Below are 23315 nucleotides of genomic sequence, written 5' to 3' on the forward strand. Positions count from 1 at the left end.
AGGGCACATCCAGGATTTGACTTGTCATGCGACTGACGTCGTCTGCTATTTGGAGGTCTCCCATGCAACTTCCAGTACTAGTCTTTTGTATGCCATGACTTTTTGCAGTGCTCACAGATCGAAGGGGGTTTCTTATCGCCATCAGACCCAGACGACTTTGTAGCAAAGGTAGCAGCATCAGTCGATGTGATTACTAAATTGTTCATGGCACTTGACCTGTCCTCTTCCAGACGTATCTCTAAACATACCTCCATGAGAAAGGGTATAGGACGTTGGCCCAATATCCGACTCCGAACAACATCGAATTTCGAATTTAACCAAGCCAGAAGTCATAGACACGATCAGCTTCCTCAATCTTCGAATACTGAACTCCGTCATGTGCACAATTCCAAACTATTTCCCGACACAAGTCCATCTCTTGCCATAGTAGGGACAATTTACTGAAGTAGGATGTCACGTCCATAGTCCCCAGCTTGCACTCATGGGCCTGCTTCCGTAAGGTATATAGCCGAGATGCATTCTGCCGTTTTGAATATAACTTCTGCACAGCATCCCAAATGTCTTTGGCAGTTGTAGCATAGAGTAACGGCCTGTCAATCGTGGATTCCATACTATTAATCAAAACATACCATAACAGCGAATCTTCCCATTTCCAGATACGTTCTTGAGGATCTCTCGGTTTAGGTTTCGGTATCTCTCCCATCAAGTACCTAAATTTATGGTGTCCTTCCAAAACCATTCTGATTGATTGGGACAAGGAAAAATAGTTATGGCTATTCAGCTTCTCTCCAGTAATGAATCTTGCAGGATTTTCCATTGATCCAGTCAAAATATTTGTAGTAGGTAAAACAACGAAAGGGTTTACTGGATTCTCAAAATATTTTGGTAGGTTGACGAAGAACTCTAGTTGGACTGTTTGAGGGTTTGTGCCAAGAACTGCTCCAAAATCCGCAATCTATTATTGGAGATGGGCGAACCATCGTTGAAGATCGTTCGGGCCATGAGCCGCGCCGCTGTTGTTTGACGCGGTTGGGCACCGCGTCTTGAAGATAACGTTCGACAGCTGCTTGTATGGTGGTTGTGATATCGGCATTTATGGCTCCACCAATTCCAATGGAGGCTGCTGAAGGGGACTTTGATTGATTCTCGTCGATGATGGCTGTGGTTTCGTCACCATTCTCTAATACCATGATGAAAAAGAGAGGAAAAGAGAACTCAAGATTTACATGGAAAACCCTAGAATCAGGGAGAAAAAACCACGATAGAGACTGATTTTTTATTATTGATTTGATATACGGAATACAAGGAGAATGTTCAAATAAATAGACAAGAGGAAACCTTAGGGGTCTGGTAAATTACAAAAATACCCCTAGGTTAAACTACTATTTTCAATAGTTTAATTTATTTTTTCAATTTTTTGTTTTAAGCTTTTAATGTTAAGATAAGTAAGTTTATGCTCTTAAAATTGCTTTTAATTTTGTAAGTTAGATAAATTTATTTAGGTTAATTTTTGTCCTATTCAAGGGTAAGCTACCATGTATTTTGTGCATCATAATCTTAGTATCACATTTGTTATATCACATTTCTTATCCAACATTTTGTGTATCACCAATTTTTTCCTACTTCAATAAGAAGTTCACTCTCACTTTCATTTTTCTTCTTTTTGTTTAACAAACATTTAGATATTGATTTGCTTCCGTAACATTTATTTTCTTCCCATTGATTTCATTTTCTCAACAATGCTTTGATTTGTTTTAAGTTGATTTTTCCTTTTTCTATCTCATTGTAACTTGAACATTCGTATCTTTTCATTACATGAATGAGAGGAAAAAAAACTACTTTCTTGTAAGGGTTAGGATGTAATTGCAAAAATTATAATTGGGCTAGATTTAGGTTTTTCTCCGTTATTGTCCTCTGGAAGTAGCTTCTAAAATTTTTTTTCAGTATATATGTTTATGCATCAATGAATCTGTCTCCATTTCAAAAAGAAATATCTATCTATCTATCTATATACATATATATATATATATATATATATATAATTCCAAAAGGCTCCTAAGGTTCAACATAATAATGCCTTACCAGCGGAAATAGTCACTTCTAATGCCCAATGGTGCAGCAAGCAATATATCAGTAATCCATGGGGACAAAGGTCGTACAGGTTTCCTCTCTTGTTGCTGAGGCACTCCAACTAATTCCCCATCATCACTGTTACTTGTCGTGGCAAGGCTGCCACTATTGCTTCTTTCTGTTTCACCATTATTGCTTCTTCCCGTTTCACCATTTTTTCGTTCCATCTTGTATATCGGACGATTGTAATGAGTCAAGATCCGCAATATCTCCCCACATGCAAGGGCCCATTGTTCAGAATAATCGTTCTGATGGAAGAAAAGTATTTATAATGCATGTTCACATCATTCATAAATATAGAATAGATATGCAGAAAATAAAGCTACCTAACAATAAGACGCAAAGTGAGTGAATGTAACCGTTGTGTTGGTGTAGTTTAACAGCTTGGGGGGGAAAAAAAGGTTGTGTAACTCGGTTAGGTATCACGGAATGCTTTCCAATATTAGTTTTAAGGTTTTTGTTGGTTTTTTATCAGTTAGCTAATTGGTTAGGGTGGCTACATTTTGGAGCCATATTTGTAACTGAGGTTTTTTTTTTTTTTTTGGAGAAATATTGTATTCTTTCTTATCTTCAAATGACCCAATAATGGGTAAATATATTACAAGAGAAATTCTATACAAGAGAACCAAATATAAAAGGAAGGAACATCTAAAACAATAATTAAAATAACAACTAAGGCAACTATTTTATACACAAATCTACACTCCCCCCTCAAGCTGGGTTGTATATAGAAAACAATCTAAGCTTAGAATTAAAATCATCAAAATTTCTCTTTCGCAAAACTTTGGTGAGAATATCAGCAATTTAATGGCAAGACGGAACATAGTTTAGTTCCAATTGACCTTCTTAGATATGAAATGTCGATCTAGCTTGGTTCCACTATGTTCTTGTTGACCTTCTCATATATAAAATGTCGATCTCTCTCTATGTGCTTCATTCTGTCATGATGGATGAGATTCTTTGCTATGCTAATTGTTGTTTGACTGTCACAAAGTATTTGAATGAACTTTGAGTTTTTTCCTTAGTTCTTCAAGTTTCTGAATCCACATCCCTTAACAAATTCCCAAAGCTAGAGCTCGATATTCAACATGTGCATTGCTTCTAGCTACGACTAATTGCTTTTTCCTTCTCCAAGTGACTAAGTTGCCCCAAACATAAGAGCAATATCTAGATGTAGATCTTCGATCAGTTAGTTCTCTAGCCTAACTAGCATTAGTATAAAGTTCCACCATTCTGTTTGGCGACTTTTTAAACAATAACCCAGGACTTAGAGTACCTTTCAAGTCTATCACCCTCTATTGTGACAACAGTGGAGCAGTTGCAAATTCAAAGGAACCTAAAAGCCATAAACGAGGAAAGCACATCGAGCAAAAGTATCATCTCATCAGAGAGATTGTACACAAAGGAGACGTGATCGTCACGCAGATAGCCTCACAAGACAACTTAGCTGATCCATTTACAAAGATCCTCTCGGCTAAAGTGTTCGAGGGTTACCTAGTAGGACTAGGTCTATGAGATATTTGTAACTAGTGCAACTGAGAGAATTTATGAATATCTGATGCCCTAGTTTATTGTATTTATACCTTTTCTTCTCTCAGTGTAACTCAACATTGTATATATTTGTATATATTGATCCACTGGAGTTTTAGTCCAAGTGGGAGTATTGTTGGGTTTTATGTTCTAAAACTCGCAGTTTGTAAAAATTAAAAATATTCTATTATCAATCTACTAATTTCATTTCAGGGGTTTTATGTCCTAAAACTCACGCGGGCTCAATAAGCCTCCCATTTCAGGGGTAGACCGGGTAGATAGTTGGGAACATGGAGAAAGGTTGTTATCTTAAGTACCGAATCCAGGTCTTGAACAAGGGATCCCACCCTCTCACTGGCCTAAGAGGGATCCGATTTAGTGATTAGATTATAAACCAATTGTCCATTAGAGGATCAGTAGAAACTTAAGGAACAAGACATAATATCGGGGGTAAAACAGCATATTGATCCAGCCGTTAGTACGAACAACCTGTGAAAGTCAACTTACTGGTTATGGTTAAATCATGTGGATATAAATATATCTACAGTGAGGAGAGTACAACTATCGAGCTATAGTGGTGTGACTTGATAGTTAACGAATACTAATTAATTTGGTCTAAAGAGTTTTAGTCAATTAATCTTAATCGTTGGAGCTCATGATTTGTTAGTCCATAAGGTCCCTCTACTAGCTTGTAAAACATGAACACCTTGAATTAATAAATTGAATGAATTTGGAATGATATCAATTTGAATTGTTCAAATTGAATTAAGGTTTGAATTTGAATAAGTTCAAAATCAAATTAGGGTTTGTTTAATTATATTTGATATAATTAACGTTTAATTTATAGAAATTAAACGAGTTTATAATATTTAAATATTGATTTAAATATTAATTGCATGAATAAAATTCATGTTTAAAATTAGGTGTGTGATTAATTTGATATTGAATTAATTAATTAATTAATTAATTATGTTTAATTAATTAAAAATCAAATTAAATTCAATTTAAAGAAATTGGATTTTGATATTTTGGATTTGATTAATTATGAATTAATTAAATCATTTTTTAATTAATTTTTGAATTAATAGAATTTTGAAAGGAAAAATTGGATTAAATGGGTTTTTCCCACAAACACCTCAAGTATGAGGTGTTCTTCATACAAGAAACCAGAGAATCCCACTTCAATGGTTAAAGCAACTGCTGGACATCAATCAGATTGAAGGTGGTTGCATGCTGAGATTCAATAAAAACTCTCAAATTTGAAGAAGAGGAACTTGAGCTGGAGAAACTGAGTTTTTGCTACTTTAACTTCTTCCTCACTAACTCTCTCAATTTCCTTTACCAAATTCACTCAAATTCGAGTTTCACCACTCAAATTCAAGGTTGAGAATAGTAGAGAAGATCTCTTGGTGGTTCACTATCAATTTGGAGCTGAAAACACATGAAGAGCAGCTTGGATTTGGGAGTAATCATCAAAGGTATGTTCATCTTGAAACCCTCTTCAATTTTCTATTGAAGCATGCTTTTAGAACTTAAATTAAATGTAATTAGAGTGCTTATTGATTATGTTTGCTTCCGTTGCTTGCTTGTGTATTCCATCAGCATATAGTAGCATCGTAGAAGTATAAAAGAAATTTGGGTTGCTACAGACTATCTTGCATTCTTCAACGAATTTCGATTGCACCAAACGGAAAATCTCACCTGCAAAAGCATTGCCTTTTCAAAACCCGTTGTACAATCCATACCAAGGTATGTAATGTCATTATTGACGGTGGTAGCAGTGAACACTTTGTGTCGATGAAGCTCGTGACAGCACTAAATCTCAAAGTGGAACCTCATCTTAGTCCATACAAAATCGGGTGGATTAAGAAGGGAGGTGAAGCACACGTTAGTGAGATTTGTTCAGTCCCTCTTTCAATTGAAAATAGCTACAAAGATCAAGTAATCTGCGACATGCTAGAATGTATGTATGCCATGTCTTGTCAGGACATTCGTGGCAATATGACACTCGGACTATACACAAAGGGAGGGAAAATACTTACAAGTTTCAATGGATGGACAAGAAAGTAGTATTGTTGCCTATAATCAATAAGAATGAAGATGAAATTGTTATAATTCTATAGTTAGGGTTTTCCATTCTTGTAAATATTTTGTGATATTTTACTTTTCTATGCTTTGTACACTTGTATATATTCATATTTTTTATGAATGAATAAAGCATTCTGATTCTTTCTCAAACCTAAGAGTTTTACATGGTATCAGAGCTCCCTAAACAAACTTAGGGTTTTGTGAACCTTAGAGTTTGAGAATTTAGAACCCGTTTGTGATATGTTTAGGGTTTTGTGGAAAGGTGAATTCACACTTTTGCTCACGGTCGTCGTTTTCGGTTCGTTCGCCGTCGGTCGCCGCCGCCGCCGCTGCCGAAAAAAAAAAAGAAAAGAAAAAGCTTTTTTTTTACACCGCCCAGTCCAACGAGGAGCCCAGCCGCCAATCTACAAAACCCCAAAGTCCGGCTACCATCTGACCAACGCGTGAGGCTCACGCGTCGATTGTTCCATCTTGTCGTCTGTCCACGCACTGGCGCATGTAGGCGCATGTGCAGTCGTTGTTTGTTCGTCTTCTGTGGATTTCTTCAGTGTGGTTGACTCTTCTTAGTGGTGTGTTTGTTTAGGATATATAGATATACTCACTGCTTGTAAAGACATCTCTTCAGTAAATTAGGGTTTGATTCTCTGCTGTCCAGTGTCTATTTTTTTGAGGTAATGGTTGAAAAGAAACCAGTAATGTCTGAGATTGTTCCTATGGTGTCAAAAGTAACTAAACATAAGTTGAATGGATCCAACTACTGTTCATAGAGATCAAATCCATGAGGTGTTGTTTGCTATTATTGTCATAAACCTAGCCATACAAAACATGAATGTAGAAGATTGTTGAATAAGGATCGGAGGGTGCCATCACCCTCTGCACATGTCGCCTCTACTCCTGATAATCTTGACAAGTCAATTACGATTTCTGTAGAAGAGTTTGCTAAATTTCAACAGTATCAAGAGTCATTGAGGGCATTATCTTCTACTCCCATTACGACCATCGCAGAGACAGGTAACATTTCTAAACGCCTTCTTTCCTCCACGTCAAAATGGGTTATTGACTCTAGCGATACAAACCATATGACAGGTAACCCCAGTTTATTCTCTAACCTTTGTACATCTACCTCTTCACCTAATGACACTATAGTTGATGGAACCTCCACTCCTGTTTTAGGATCAGGAACCATCCATCTCACTGAATCAATTTCTTTGTCATCAATTTTAAATTTACCACATTTCTCGTTTAATTTGATTTCAGTCAGTAAACTCACTCGTGATCTTCATTGTTGTGTCTCCTTTTTTCCTGGTTATTGCTTATTTCAGGATCTTACGACGAAACAGACTATTGGTAAAGGACGGGAATTTGGAGGTCTTTACATCTTTGAACCACAAACACCTACGGCCATCACATGCTCTAGCATGTCGTCTCCCTTTGAAGAGTATTGTCGTTTGGGTCATCAATCTATCTCTGTGTTGAAGAGTCTTCGTCCACAACTTCAACATTTGTCTTCTTTAAATTGTGAGTCATGTCAGTTTGTTAAATTTCATCGTTTGAGTTTGTATCCTCGAGTCAATAAACGAGCTAGTGCTCCTTTTGAATTAGTCCATTCTAATGTTTGGGGTCCATGTCCTGTTGAGTCCAAAGGAGGGTTTAGGTATTTTGTTACATTTGTCGATGACTATTCTCGTGTTACGTGGTTATATTTAATGAAAAATCATTCCGAGTTACTTTCTCATTTTCGTAACTTCCATGCTGAAATTCAAACTCAGTTTAATGGTGCTCTTAAAATCCTACGGAGTGATAATGCTAAGGAATATTTCTCTCATACACCCAAGTCTTATTTAGATGCCCATGGCATTCTTCATCAATCTTCCTGTTGTCGATACTCCATCTCAAAATGGAGTTGCAGAACGAAAAAAATCGTTATCTCCTTGAGACAGCCAGAGCTTTGATTTCAGATGCATGTTCCAAAATCCTTTTGGGCTGATGCTGTTTCCACAGCTTGTTTCTTAATAAATCGCATGCCCTCTTCCATTCTTAAGGGTGAGATACCTTTTCGTACTTTATGCCCCAAGCAACATTTGTTTCCCATTCCACCCAAAATATTTGGTTGTACCTGCCTTGTTCAGGATGTTCGGCCTGAGCATACCAAGGTGGATCCAAAGTCCTTAAGATGTATTTTCCTTGGTTATTCCCGTGTCCAAAAGGGGTATCGGTGTTATTGTCCTAGTCTAAATAAATATTTCGTCTCTCCTGATATCACGTTTTTTTAACATACCCCATTTTTTTCATCACCGTCTTTCTCTTCGAATAAGAGTCAGGGGGAACATAAGGAAGTAGAGGATGATTTCCTTGTCTACACAGTTATTTCTCCTTCCGATCCTCTTCCTGATTCATCTCTACCTGTGGCTACCTCTACTCTTCCACCCACCATTAACGTCTATACTCGATGACAACCTACTTCAGTTCCATGCCCTGTACCAGAGTCTTCTTCGTCATTGGATCCAGAAACGAGTGATGATCTACCTATTGCTCTTCGTAAAGGTAAACGTACATGTGCTCATCCTATTTCTTCTTTTGTTTCATATAACCATTTGTCGTCTTCCACATGTTCATTCATTGCATCCTTAGAGTCTGTATCCTTCTCGAAAACTATTCATGAGGCTTTGTCTCATCCTGGTTGGTGTGCCGCAATGGTGGAAGAGATGACTGCCTTAGATGATGATTGTACTTGGGATTTAGTTTCTCTCCCTGCAGGAAAGAAGACTATCGGTTGCAAATGGGTGTTTGCAGTTAAAGTCAATCCTGATGGTTCTGTTGTTCGGTTAAAAGCACGCCTCATAGCGAAAGGCTACGCACAAACTTATGGCGTTGACTATGCTGATACTTTTTCTCCTGTAGCAAAAATGGCATCTGTGAGGTTGTTTATTTCATTAGCTTCAATCAATCATGGGCCTTTACATCAACTTGATATTAAAAATGCATTTCTTCATGGTGATCTTCAAGAGTATATAGAGCAACCACCAGGGTTTGTTGCTCAGGGGGAGAATGGAACGGTGTGTCTCCTTCGTAAATCCTTGTATGGATTAAAGCAGAGCCCACGAGCTTGGTTTGGTAAATTTAGTCAGGTGATTGAAAGCTTTGGAATGCGGAAGAGCAAGTCAGATCATTCAGTCTTTTTTAAGAGATCTGAGGGTGGTGTCATCTTGTTAGTCTTATATGTGGATGATATTGTGATTACTGGTGATGATGTTTTAGGTATCCAGTCTCTAAAGACCTTTCTTCATGGTCAATTCCATACAAAAGATTTGGGCATGTTGAAATACTTCTTAGGAATTGAGGTAATAAAAAGCAAGAAAGGAATTCTATTATCAAAGAGAAAATATGTACTTGACTTGTTGACTGAAACAGGAAAGCTAGGGGCTAAGCCATGTAGTACCCCAATGATGCCCAACTTACAGCTCACAAAAGATGGAGAATTGCTAAAAGATCCTGAAAGATATAGGAGGTTAGTGGGAAAACTTAATTACCTTACATTGACTCCATGCGACATAGCCTATTCAGTGAGTATTGTGAGTCAGTACATGTCATGCCCTACAGTTGATCATTAGGATGCATTGGAATAGATTCTTTGTTATTTGAAGGTTGCTCCCAGGCGTGGTTTATTATATAAGGATTATGATCATACTAATATTGAATGTTTCTCAGATGTCGATTGGGCAAGATCTAAAGAAGAGAGAAGATCAACCTCAAGGTATTGTGTTTTTGTTGGTGGTAATTTGACTTCTTGGAAGAGTAGGAAGCAAAATGTGGTGTCACGTTCAAGTGCAGAATCAGAATATAGAGCAATGGCACAATCTGTGTGTGAATTGATTTGGATATATGAACTTCTTGTTGAGTTGGGATTTGAAATCACCACACTGACAAAGTTGTGGTGTGATATTCAAGCAGCACTTCATATTGCGTCTAATCCAATATTTCATGAAAGGACCAAACATATTGAAGTTGATTGCTATTTTGTACGTGAGAAAATTCAACAAGGGTTGGTATCTACAGGATATGTGAAGACTGGAGAACAATTAGGAGATATCTTCACGAAAGCATTGGATGGAAGACTTATAGATTATCTATGCAACAAGTTGGGAATGATTAACATATATGCTCCAACTTGAGGGGAGTGATAATTCTATAGTTAGGGTTTTCCATTCTTGTAAATATTTTGTGATATTTCCTTTTCTATGCTTTGTACACTTGTATATATTCATATCTTTGGTGAATAAATAAAGCATTCTGATTCTTTCTCAAACCTAAGAGTTTTACAGGAATCAACTCCAAGAAAAGTGGGAGCAACCATTTCTTCATCACAATCAGTGGAAAGAAATTTGCTAGAGGAAGGGAAGCTGACATCTTGGGGTTAATAGTTTCTGGCAGCAGTAAAGTGGAAGAAACAGTCCACAAAATTCCTCCACAAGTACAAGCCTTGTTTGAAAATTTTCATAAAATTAAAGAAGATCCTATAAACTTACCTCCTCTATGCGAGATTCAATACAATATTGATCTAATTCCAAGAGCTTCACTTCTTCATCTCCCACGTTAATGTGTCCAAAGGAGTATGAAATTCTACACGAACACATTGAAGAACTCCTCAAGAAAGGCCACATCCAACCAAGCTTGAGTCCATGTGCAGTGTCCGCCCTTCTTACTCCAAAGAAGGATGGAAGTTGGAGGATGTTGTAGATAGCAGAGCAATCAACCGAATAACCGTGAAATATCACTTCCCAATCCCAAGAATCAGTGACTTACTTGAACAACTTAGAGTGGCATTGATCTTCTCAAAGGTTGATTTGAATAGTGGCTACCATCAAATGCGAATAAGGCCGGTGATGAGTGGAAAATAGCATCCAAGACTAATTAGGGAATCTTTGAATGGCTTGTCATGCCATTCGGACTTTCAAATGCCCCTAGCACATTTATGAGGCTCATGAACCAAGTACTACATCCTTTCCTTAATAAATTTATTGTAGTTTATTTTGATGACATTTTGGTATATAGCAGGAATGAAGAAGAACATTTGCAGACCCACATGATCTATTTCAAGCTCTGTCCAAGACTGAATTGTATATCAACCTCAAGAAATGCATTTTCCTTGTTCAAGAAATTTCATTTCTTGGCTTCTTCATTGGCAAAAATCAAATAAGGATGGATGAGAAGAAAATTGAAGCAATTAGATGCTGGCCGGTTCCTACATCAGTCAAGGATATCCAAGCCTTCCTTGGTCTAGCATCCTTGTATAGACAGTTCATTAAGAACTTCAGCTCAATCACAGCCCATATCACAGATTGCTTGAAGAAAGGGAATTTCTTTTGGGGACAAAAACAGCAAGACAACTTTGAAAATATCAAAGAAAGGCTTAGTATTAGTCCTGTCTTAAAGCTTCCAGACTTCTTAAACCCTTTTGAAGCAGCAGTGAACACTTGTGGTGTGGGAATTGGGGCTGTCCTATCTCAACAAGGTCATCTGGTTAAATATTTTAGTGAAAAGCTTAGTCCATCGAGGCAAGCTTGGAGCACTTATGAACAAGAGTTATATGCTCTTGTCCGAGCATTAAAGCAGTGGATGCACTACTTAATATCCTAGGAATTCCTTTTATTCACCGATCATTTCTCATTGAAATACTTGCAAGCTAAAAATGCCGGATTATAAGCAGGATGCATGCAAGATGGATTTCATACATCCAGGATTATATGCAGGAACATAAGTAGGATGCATGCAAGATGGATTTCATACATCCAACGGTTTGATTTTGTTATTAAATATCAAATCGGCAAAGAGAATAAGGTGGCTGATGCCTTGATTCATAAGAGTTCATTTCTAACCATTCTCTTTTGAAGTGATTGCATTCAGCCATCTCCCAGAATTATATGAAAAAGATATAGATTTTGGAAAAGCATGGTACAATTGCACTAATCACATAGTTTCAGAAGATTTTCATATTGTAGATGGCTTCCTATTCAAAGGTGAACAATTATGTATTCCAAATACATATCTTCGAGAGGCTTTAATAAAGGAAGCTCACTCAGGGGGTTGGCAGGACATTTTGGTTAAAACAAGACTTTTGAATTAGTCTCCATAAGATTCTATTGGCCACAAATTTGAAGAGACACTAATAACTTTGTTAAAAGATGTGTCATTTGCCAGAGAGCCAAAGGACTCCACAAATACCGGATTATACACACTTTTACCTATTCCCCCAACCATTTGGGAAGACTTATCGGGTGATTTTGTACTTGGTCTTCCTAAAACACAACAGGGATATGATGCAGTTATGGTAGTTGTTGATCGATTCAGCAAGTTGTCCCATTTTTTTAGCTTGCAAGAAAACAAATGATGTGGTTTACATTTCTTTTTTTTTTTTTTTTTTCAAAGGGAAACAAGTCTATTTTATTCATATAAATAAAAGAGTTATGTACTTGAAACATAAATTCTAAAATCTAAGGATCAGGAGGCGCACCCGAACATCTCAACCTATAAAGCACCGACACTCCTAAGATGGCCAAGTGTCTGTTTGACCCCGACATGCCGCCAACACATGTCCAACAAGCCAACTGATGATATTTTATACCTTTCATGAACATATTGTTTTTGTTTGAACAATCATGTTTTTTTCTTTCCATTAAATCTTACTTTGTTTTTTTTGTTTTATTCAAAAGTAGTATGGAAAAATCATCTTCAAGTCATACTGAAATCAATTCAAAAATGACTACCAACGATGAAACAAAACCGTTATGGCAATATGTTACAAAAGATGAAAGATTGAATGAAGGAGGGGGGAATATTTCTTGGCAGTGTAATTTTTGTCAAGAAAATAGAAAAGGTTCTTATACAAGAGTTAGGGCACATCTACTAAAATTGAGTGGATTTGGGATTGATGTAAAAAAATCACCCCTAAAGATCTTGCTGAAATGCAAAAGTTAGAAGATGAAGCTAAAGCACATATTGCAAGGAATGCTCCTAAACAAGTTCCTTTACCACCTTCATAACATATGCAAACTGAATCTCAATCTTTTAGAACGGGAAGTATGGGTAGCTATTTGTATTCTTATTCAACAATAGAACAAAAGAAAAGGAAAGAAAATGTTAGTGCACTGGAGAAGTCATTTAACTTGGCAATTCATGATCAAGTGGATTTAGAGATAGCTACAATGTTTTATTCTTCAAGTTTTCCTTTTCACTTGGCTAGAAATCCACATTATGTGAACATATTTGCTTTGGTTGCAAATAATGCTTTGTCGGGTTAGTTACCTCCGAGGTATAATAAATTGAGAACAACTCTTCTCCAAAAAGAAAAGGCAAATATAGAGAGATTGTTGCAATCTGTGAAAAGTACATGGTCTCAGAAGGAGGTAAGTATTATCAGTGATGGATGGAGCGATTCGCAGAGGAGACCATTGATTAACTTTTATGGCAATTACAGAAGGAGGACCAATGTTTCTTAAAGCTGTAGATTGCTCAGGCGAGACTAAAGACAAATACTTCATAACAAATTTGAGGAAAGAAGTTATAAATGAGGTGGGACATGAGACTGTGATTCAAATAATCACTGACAATGCTGCAAATTGTAAGGGTACAGGACAGTTCCCCAACATAGTTTGGACACCTTGTGTAGTTCATACCCTCAATCTTGCTTTGAAGAACATTTGTGCTGCAAGAAATATTGATAGTAATCAATATGTATTTGCAAAGTGTAGCTGGATTTCTGAAATTTCTGATGATGTTATGTTTGTCAAGCACTTTATCATGAACCATTCCATGAGGCTTGCTATGTTCAATGAGTTTGTGTTTTTGAAGTTACTTGCAGTAGCAGAAACACGATTTACATCTACCATCATTATGCTTTGAAGATTCAAACTCATTAAGGGTGGCTTGGAAACAATGGTTATCAGTAATAAATGGGGATGCTACAGAGAAGATGATATGGTGAAAGCAAGACGTGTAAAGAAGTTGGTACTTAATGATATTTGGTGAGATAAGATTGATTATATTCTTTCTTTTACTGCTCCTATTTATGATATGATCAGAGATTGTGATACGAACAACGTTGCCCCCATTTGGTATATGATATGTGGGACACCATGATTAAAAAAGTGAAGGTGGAAATCTATAGACATGAAGGAAAGCATGCAGATGAATCCTCATCTTTTAATGAAGTGGTGCATCAAATTTTAATTGACCGTTAGAATAAAAATAACACTCCTCTCCATTGTTTGGCACATTCTTTAAATCCAAGGTATTCTAAGACATCTTAGATCTTTATTTTATATTTTCAATTTCTATGCACACTCTAAAGTTGGGTATATTTCATAATTTTATTTATGTATTATAGTGCACAATGGCTTGAAGAAGACAAGACTCGAGTCCTACCACATAAAGACTTAGAAGTATCCAGAGAGGGGATGAAGTGTATCAAGAGATATTTTAGTTTTTTTTTTTTTTTTTTAAACGGAAACGAACCTCTTTATTATAATAAAATAAAAAGAGACTAATGCTCAAGGTACAAGAGAGTTATACGAGGAGCATGAATAAAGAACATAATGAGAAAAAAAAGGCAAAACTGAAAGAAAGGATCAGGAAGCACACCCAGGCATCTTGACTAGGTTGACACCCCCTTAGCGCCCTCATCATGCCCATACAACGGTACAAAGACGAAGTAAATACAAGCAAAATGATAAAGCGATAAACCGAAACTAAATCTAGACAACAAGCCTAAGAAGCAGGGAAGATGAAAACCTGCCAATTCAAATTTAAATCTTGTATAGAGAAGTCTTTGAATTCACTATTTAAGGAGCACTAGGCTGAAGTATTTCTTTGAGCTGAGTCAAATCGAGCCTTCCAACAAGTTTCTTTATCGTGGAAAATTCTCTGATTTCTTTCGAACCATAGGTCTGCTAAAATGGCCTTAACCATATTGATCCAAAGTAATCTTGGCCTCTTTTTGAGGGAGGGACTCAATAGAAGTTGAAGTACATTACCTCTAAAATTATCTCCAAACACCCCGACAAAGTTAAAGAAGTGGAAAAAAGTCCAACAGCTTTTTGGATAAGGGCAGTTGAAGAAGAGGTGTTGCAAGTCCTCCCCTGCCTTCTTGCATGAAGGGCAAAAAGAAGGCAATAAACTGGTCGAGTGTAATTTTCTTTGCATGACGGAGGAGCAATTTAGGAGACCAAAGAGCATTATCCAGATCTGGATATTGACTCTCCTCAGGCTCTTAGTCTTCCATAGAGCCTTGAAAAGGCTTTTGTCCATTGGGGACGAAGGGGAGAAATGTGCTGTGAGGGATTTAACTGTGAAGAAGCCTGATGCTTCCAAAGACCATGATCGTAGGTCGGGGCTTGCTGAGACTGATCTTCTTGAGAGGACAAGTAGCAAGGCCTGAAAGTGAATAACCTCCTCATCTTTAAGCAAACAACGAAAAATGATGGACCAAGAGTTTAGAGAATGATCCCAATGAGAAGCTATTGAGCCCCTAGGCAATAAGATAATTCTAAACAAACTTGGATAGAGTGTGGACAACAGGGTTGAGTCTATCCAAGGATCAGACCAAAAACCTATTCGAGAGCCATCGCCAAGGATGAAAGAAGCCAAAGACTCCACTTTTGACTAGCATCTTGAGATATTAATCCAAGGGCTTCTCAAACTATTCCCACATTTCCCCGATGAATGCCAACTGAAGGTGCCTTTCCCATGGATGCTAGTGATCACTTGTCTCCAAAGAGAGTTTTCCTCCATCATATAACGTGGGCATGCATGGCCGAATTTTTAATTTTAAGCCCCCCCTAAGCCGAGACCTCCATTACTTGGAGATCGAGACACAATACTCCACTTTACCAGGTGATTAACTTTGCTTCCTTTATGACCTTCCCAAAAGAAGTTTCGAATTAATCTTTCTAAAGTTGAAACCACGTTTTCTGGCATTGCAAATAGAGGCATATAGTACGTTGGGAGATTGGAGAGAACTGAGTTGCATAGGGTTGCCCTTCCTCCTCTTGAGAGATTAAATCTTTTCCATTTGTCCAATTTTCTATGCACCTTTTCTATCACCGGCTGCCAAAAGAAGGTTTGCTTAAGATAGCCCCCTAGTGGCAAACCAAGGTACATGAGAGGTGGTGGTTCGGCCTTACAAGTGAGAAGGCAAGCCATTTGTAACAATTCCCCTTATTCTATGTTGACTCCACTAAGAGCTGATTTTTCCCAATTCACCTTCTGACCTGAGCACCATTCAAAGAGACTAATTGCTTCTTTCAATTTTAACAACATTTGGATATCATAGTTGCAAAAAATGAGGGTATCGTCAGCAAATTGGAGTAGTGGAACGTGAATCTTCTCCTTCCCAACCACAAATCCTTCAAACAGGCCAATGTCGTACAGCTTGTCAATGATGGCGCCCAACACTTCACTTACTAAAAGGAAAAGGAAAGGGGACAAAGGATCACCTTGCCTAATCCCTCTAGATGCGAGAATGTGGCCTCGAGGTCTTCCATTAATAATGATAGAGAATTTTGAGTCTTGAATGCAGCCCAAGATCCAAGAGATCCAACGAGAGTCGAAGTTTTTTGCAATTAAAACCTTTTCTAAAAAGGTCCAATCCACCCGGTCGAAAGCTTTTTCCAAATCAAGTTTAAGGATCCATCCCTTTTTCTTTTTCACTCGGTAATCCTACACCACTTCATTAGCTATCAAAACTGCATCTAGTATTTGTCTCCCTTCAATAAAGGCGTTCTAGGATGGCCCGATGATGGAGTGCATAACTTTCTTCAATCTTTCAACAAGTACTTTTGCAACTACCTTGTAAGTTAAAGTAATAAGGCTGATTGGCCTAAAATCCTTAACGGATGCTGCATCTTCTTTCTTTTAAATGAGGCAAATGAAGTTTTTTCTCACACATGCATTCAATCTTCCACCTTTGTGAAAGTCTTCGAATAGCTTAATAAAATTGTCTCTAACCAAGAACCAAAATCTTGAGAGGAACTCCACTGTAAAGTCATCTAGTCCAGGTGCTTTATTTTTCCCCAAGGTTTTAATACCCATTACAATTTTAGCTTCAGTAAAGTTTGCAATGAGTGAAGTATTCTATGATTGTGTGACTCGGGGCCAATTTAAGAAAGTCGGCAAGTATCTGTTACCAGGGGTTCTTGTGTATAGGGTGTCATAGAAGCTTAGAATAAGGCGTTCCACTTCATGAGAAGATTTAGTAAGCCTGTTCATTTAGTAGCTCATTGATTAGATTTTTCCTTTTCCTTGCTGTCAAGAATCGATGGAAAAAACTAGAGTTTTCATCTCCCAGCTTCAATCCAATTCAGCTTGCATTTCTGAATAAGATCCCTTTCTGCCAGCCTATAAATGGTCATTAGGTCTACTTTTAATGTGGAGATGTAACCAGCCACCTCAGGATCCCAGCCCAAAGTTTCGATCAGAGCTTCTTTCTTAGCTATTTCTTTTAGCAAGGCCTCTTCCTTTCGGGTTAGGGATTTCTAGTAGTCTGCTAACCATGTTTTCAGTGCAGCTTTAACCAATCTGAGGTTTGCATTAATAACGAACCCTGGCCACCCACTTATGTTGCTGTTTTTCCAAGAATTTTCAATGGAAATGGCACGTTCTTTGTTTGATAACCAGCTGTTACAAAATCTGAAGGGAGATGGACCCTAACTAATTGTGCCTGCGCTTAATAACAATGGAAAATGGTCTGAAAATAGGCGTACCTGGCGAATTACTCTTGAATTGGTGAAGAGTTCATCCCATTCTTTATTGATGAAGAATCTGTCTAGTAAAGATTTGGAAGAAGAATTTCCTCCCCTGAACCAAGTAAACTTCTCATTTGATAAGGGAATTTCCAAAAGGTTGGCTGCATCAATGAACTTATTAAAATGCCTCATCCCTTTAGCATTTCTGCGATAGGTGATCTTTCATGAGTCCATCTTTTTATATTGAAATCCCCTCCTAAGCACCAAGCCTTTGAACAGGACGCTGAAAGGGCAAGTAATTCAAGCCATACAAATCTCCTTTCCTTGTATTTGGTCCATAAACATTCGTGACCCAACAGATTTTTTTGCACATTGTTAGGCATTTGATTGACAGGGAGTATCCCCTTTAAGTGATTTTGTTACTTCTACTTTACTTCTGTCCCACATAGTCAATAGACCACCACCAAAAGATTCCACTGATTCCCAGCTAATTTCCTTTGAACTCCAAATAGATTTGATGAAGGCAGCATCAAACTCCTTTTTTGATTCTTGTATTAGGACTAGATCCGGATTCAGGTTCTTAAGAATTCTCTTGAGCGCTATTCTGTTACTTAGATCTTTGAGTCTCCCAGTATTCTAGGAAAATATCTTCATTGTACATCAGGCGAAAGAAGGTTGCAGATCACCGGGAGGGGGGGATTTCAGGCCAAAACAAATCCACACTCCTTAACGATGGATGTTAAGTGATCTGGAATCTTTGGTGAGGGTATTGAGGGGGAGCTTGTGGAGCAATGCTCCAAAGTTTTTACCTTGTCTTCATTGGAGAATAGAGTCTACAGATCCAGGATGAATACAAAGTCTTGAACACTATCTTCTTGGACTATAGTTAGATTCAGGGCTTCCAATTCTGCACTACTAACACTGAAAGGAGATTCTAACTCCGAATTTTCTTTCTTTTTTGTACTAGGAGGGGAACAAGGTGAGCCTCTTACGAAATTGTTACTTGAATTAGGGATGGAACTGCTTGGAGGAGGAAGAGGGAATATCCGTGTTTGAGGGAGGAGAAGGGATTTGAATTTTTGTGCAACAAACCTCTAGCAAGTCCGGGTTATTGTCTGCTATTGTTGGTAAGATACTTCCCGAGATCTCCATTGGCTGATCATCTGAGTTAAGAGTTCTTTTTTCCCCTGAAACCTCATCATTTGTTTCTGTCCATCTATTGATGAAAGAGGTTCTTTTTCTGACAAAATGCTTAGAAAAAGGATTCCGAGCATTTAATTGGTTCTGACGAGAAGCTGAGGAGATAGGGGGCTTGATTGGAAAGTAGCTTGGATTAATGTTTTCCTTGGCTAAATTAAAACAGAGGGAATCAGGAGAATCACTCTTTTGACAGTTGTCCCGCCAAAGCCCTTGCACCTCTTCGAGTACTCCTGATTTAATGAAGATCTCCTTTTCAATGCTGTCCCGCCAAAACTCCTGCGCCTCTTCGAGTACCCCTGACTCAATGAATTTCTCCTGGTGTGTCGAGTGGGCTGCCAAGTTAGAAAACTCCCCGAGGTCTAATAATGAGCCATTCCTTTTTTGAATAAAATGTGACTTTTCACCTTCCTCTCTCTCGATAAGGCTGAAGAAGCCTTTAATAACATCTAAACGGCAAGAGCCGACTCTTTCCTCATTAAAGGTGCCTTTTCGCTTTCCTCTGAGATGTTCCCGCTCGCATTTAGTGAATGAGGGCTGCTCAACAGTGCTAACTGATCTGGCGGCCGGAAAGTTTCCTCTAGAGAGGCTTTTGGATTCCGCGAATAATCTGGAAATGATTGGGAGGTTGTAAGGAAAGACCATTCAGATTCCATATCAATTGTTTCAGCACCTTCATCCTTTAAAACTTGATTTAAACGATTAAATCTATTGGATTTGAAAAGTCTTTAATGGTTAAGTCTCCATAACTGAAAGCAAGCACCCCTGAACATTTAATATCTCCAAAATTCAGAAATATGTTACAAGATTTTCATTTTTAACTTCAATGGTCGCAGGCAAAAAACCACAAAGGTTTTTCTTGACTTTGATTTTTGCTTCCTGCCAGTTTGTGAGGTTGAGAGTTTCTACCGCTATGGATTCAAGGCCGCCAAAGTATGCTCCAATTGCTTCAAAAGTGTTTCTACTCCAAAAATCTAGGGGAAGATTTTTGATTGACAACCAACCCCCGAATCCTTCCATGACTGAAGGCCTACCATGCCTTTTCGAGTTCCATTTTTCAAATAATAAATGAAAAGAGCCAAATAGTTGCCACTTACCATGAACTTTAATCAAATCTTCCAACTCCTTGTCCAACCTTGATTAATGCTTTATCTGCAAACAGGGGATTTAATTAAAACACTAGAATTGAAGGCCACTCTCAAATATTGTGCTATTTCCTTCCAATCATTGAATGCAAATAACCTTGAAACGATCCATAAGTTATGAAAATCTTCTTGAATGACTTCAGTGTCCTTCTGTACCCAGAAAAGGTTCTTGCTCTGTTTTTCCTTGGCTGAAACAGAGAGATGTGACTGATTTTTTAAGAACATTTTTGAAGACTCTGGATCTGGAGTAATGGACAACTTCTGAGAAGCTTCTTACTTGAGTCCTTTGAGGATTGGATTGGTCTTATGCCTAACTGTGCTGTGGTGAGCCTTTGGCAATAAACTTTCCGGTTGAACAGAGGGGATTAGGGGGCTTGTGATGCAAGAACTAACCATTTCCTTAAAATCTTGCCAACCAGACTTGCTATCTCCGTAAGGTATATGGATGTTCTTCCTTCCTCCTGATGAAGGCCAAACTGCACATTCTACAAACCAATGATCCTTGCTACGAAGCTAGCCGAATGAAACTTTGATCTACTCTTTCCTTTAGTAAGAAGAATTCGAAGGTTGGACCACTCAAAAGTCTACAAAAGCTGTCGTGAAGCCAATGCGCTGAGGTCGTTGATAAGGAAGTCTTCTGACCTCTTTTCATGTCTTCCACCCAAAATCCATTCTCCCCTTGCCACATACAGAAGAAATGATCGAGGATGCAGCAACTTTTTAGTTCCATTTTGGTAGAGGGCAGAGATAACAGGCTTCAACAGAGGGAGGGCAGGGAGGCGAGGGGTAGATGAGGAGTAGAAGGGCAGAGGGGAACAGGATGAACAAGGAGGAGAGAGGGGAGAGCATTTTTCCACTCTGAAGAAACAATTCCTACCTTTGAACTATCAACAAATCTTGTACAGCAAGTATCAACCAAAACTTCTTTAACGAAAAACCAAAGACAAAAAAACAACAGCAATATCCTAAGACAAGACCACACTATGCTGTAAAACAGAATCCAACAGCTTCCAGCTTCAGTCAGTCATCGTGTATGAATGCCGGCCAATTTAAGCTTATATCTTGTAAAGAGTAACATGCAAAGATTTTAGAAAGAGAGCACCATAATGAAGTATTGAGCATAGCAGCCTCAAAACGAGCAAACCAAGGAGTTTCCTTATCTTGGAACATTCTTAGATTTCTTTCAAACCAAAGTTCAACAAGCAAAGCTTTTACTCCATTAATCCACAACATATTTGGAGACTTCTTGAAGAATGGCCCTATAAGAACTGCTGCATATTGTTCTTGAAAACATTATCAAAGACCCAACAAATATTGAAGCCTTCAAAAAGAGATCTCCAACAATTAATGGCATAGGCACAGTCAAAGAATATGTGTTGGAGGTCTTCCCCTTCTGATTTGCATAAAGCACACCGATTGGGAGACAAACAGTGAGAAGGCAACTTCTGTTGTAAAACTAAAGAGCAGTTAAGTGCCCGAAATAGCATGATCCAAACTGTAATATTCACTCTCTGAGGACAATTGGACTTCCATAATGCTTCCTGAAGCCTTCAATCCTCCTAACACAAGGCCTCCATCTTTTTGCTTTCTAGAGACAATCTCCCATTTCACCAAGTGATTTATCTTACCATCTTTGTTGCCCTCCCAAAAGAAATTCCTTATGATTCTTTCTAGAATTAAGACCACCTTTTCTGGCATCAAAAAGGAAAACATATAGTAAGTTGGTAAACTAGAGAGAACTGATTTACAAAGTGTTGCTCTTCCTCCTCTTGACAGGTTATACCTTCTCCATTTGTCCAATTTGTTCTGCAATTTATCAATTACCAACTGCCAAAACCCTATTTTTTTATGGTAGCTGCCCAAGAAAAGGCCAAGGTATGAAAAAAGGAGGTGCTCTATTTTACAATTTAGCCTTGAGGCTATTATCCACAGCTTGTCTTCTTCAATATTAGTTCCACAAATGGCAGATTTTTCCCAATTAATTTTCTGACCAGAGGATCACTCGAAAAGTGCAAGAGTTTTTCTAAGGTTATCAAGCATTTCATCATTATATTTGCAAAACAATAAAGTGTCATCTGCAAAATTGAAGAATGGAAACATGAATATTATCTTTTCCTACCACAAAACCTCCATACTTTCCTTTTCCGTGGATTCTGGCAATCAAAGTGCTTAAAACTTCGCTAATTAAAAGAAATAGGAAAGGAAAGAGAGGGTCCCCTTGCCTAATTCCCCTTGTAGCCATTATTCTCCCTCTTGGTCTTCCATTAATGAATATGAGGAATCTTGGGTTAGCAATACAACCCATAATCCAAGTAATCCATTTGGGGTAGAAGTTTTTTCCTAGTCTATTCTATCAAAGGCTTTTTCGAGGTTTACATTTCTAACCTCTTCTTTAGGGAAGTTGTTAGACTCCATGAAGTGCCTAAATGCACTGTGTCAGGCAAAGATGTCAAGTTTCTTAGTCATTTTTGGTGTGTTCTATGGAAGAAATTTGACACTACATTAAAATTTAGTACCACATCTCATCCTCAAACAGACAGTCAAACGGAGGTAACCAACAGAACTTTGGGGAATCTCATAGTTGATTTATGCAAATATTTTATTTTATTTGGTCTTATTTGTAACAAAACGCAGTTTTTCCTCAATAAAGAATTTTTCCACCGAGCTGATTGCATCATGAATTAATCTCATTTATGAAAATAACTTTAGTTTCTCACAAAAAAAACTATGTACGAAAGAAGTCCAAAATACATGCAATGAAAAACTGTACCTCAGTGCCAGGGCAGAATAAGGATATAAAAGAGGCAAATGGAGGGTCATTTCTGTTATATTCCAGGGCGCCATCAATTATACAAGAAATTATTGGAAGAATAATAGCATGCCCATTCTCGGGATGATGAAGAACAAACAAAGCTGGAAATAAACATATGAGATAGAATACTCATCAAGAGATGATTACACACTTAGAAATTAAAATGTTATGATATTAAAGTGTTGATACCTAAAACATCATCGAAGAGGCGCTTTTCCTTCGATTGGAAACGGCTCCGAATCAGCTGTTAATTGAACAACTGTAAGTATGCATATATCAACTACTAAAGCCTTGTACTAAGAAATAAATAAAAGGAAAAAGTTAAGTGTCTCAAGGCTCTATAATATCTTCTTTGCTAGCATAGAAGTGAAACAATTTCCCTAATGAATCAAATTATGGAAATAATTTGAGTAAGATTCCCGTTCTAATATGGGAAAAACATAATTTCTGCTCCGAAACAAATAGCATACCTCAGCAATGTCCTCTGAGAATCGTTCTGATGTAAACTGACCCAAGTACTCAACATATGCAGAACACTGAACCTGTAAATAGAAAGAGAAAGTGCACTAAGAAACACACAAATGCATCGTATCTCATGCATTGACCATTTCTAACAATATTTTTTTTTGAAAAGGAAACGAGACTTTTTCATTGAAATAATGAAATGAGTCTAAT

At 37.7% G+C, this 23315-nt stretch overlaps 1 protein-coding gene across 3 annotated transcripts in view; it reads right to left on the bottom strand.

Annotated features, from left to right (window-relative positions):
- The window catches only part of LOC120085897 (protein GIGANTEA-like), a 72642-nt gene that overhangs the window by 36486 nt on the left and 12841 nt on the right, over positions 1 to 23315 (bottom strand). For all 3 annotated transcript variants that reach the window (XM_039042169.1, XM_039042166.1, XM_039042168.1), the window contains exons 3-6: positions 23111 to 23182; positions 22830 to 22884; positions 22599 to 22741; positions 2083 to 2378 (exon numbers count right to left, since the gene is read on the bottom strand). In XM_039042169.1, the coding sequence (XP_038898097.1) occupies positions 2083 to 2378; positions 22599 to 22741; positions 22830 to 22884; positions 23111 to 23182 (566 nt within the window). The remainder of the gene's footprint in view (positions 1 to 2082; positions 2379 to 22598; positions 22742 to 22829; positions 22885 to 23110; positions 23183 to 23315) is intronic.

This window comes from Benincasa hispida, chromosome 9 (genome assembly GCF_009727055.1).
Source record: "Benincasa hispida cultivar B227 chromosome 9, ASM972705v1, whole genome shotgun sequence".
Lineage (NCBI taxonomy): Eukaryota > Viridiplantae > Streptophyta > Magnoliopsida > Cucurbitales > Cucurbitaceae > Benincasa > Benincasa hispida.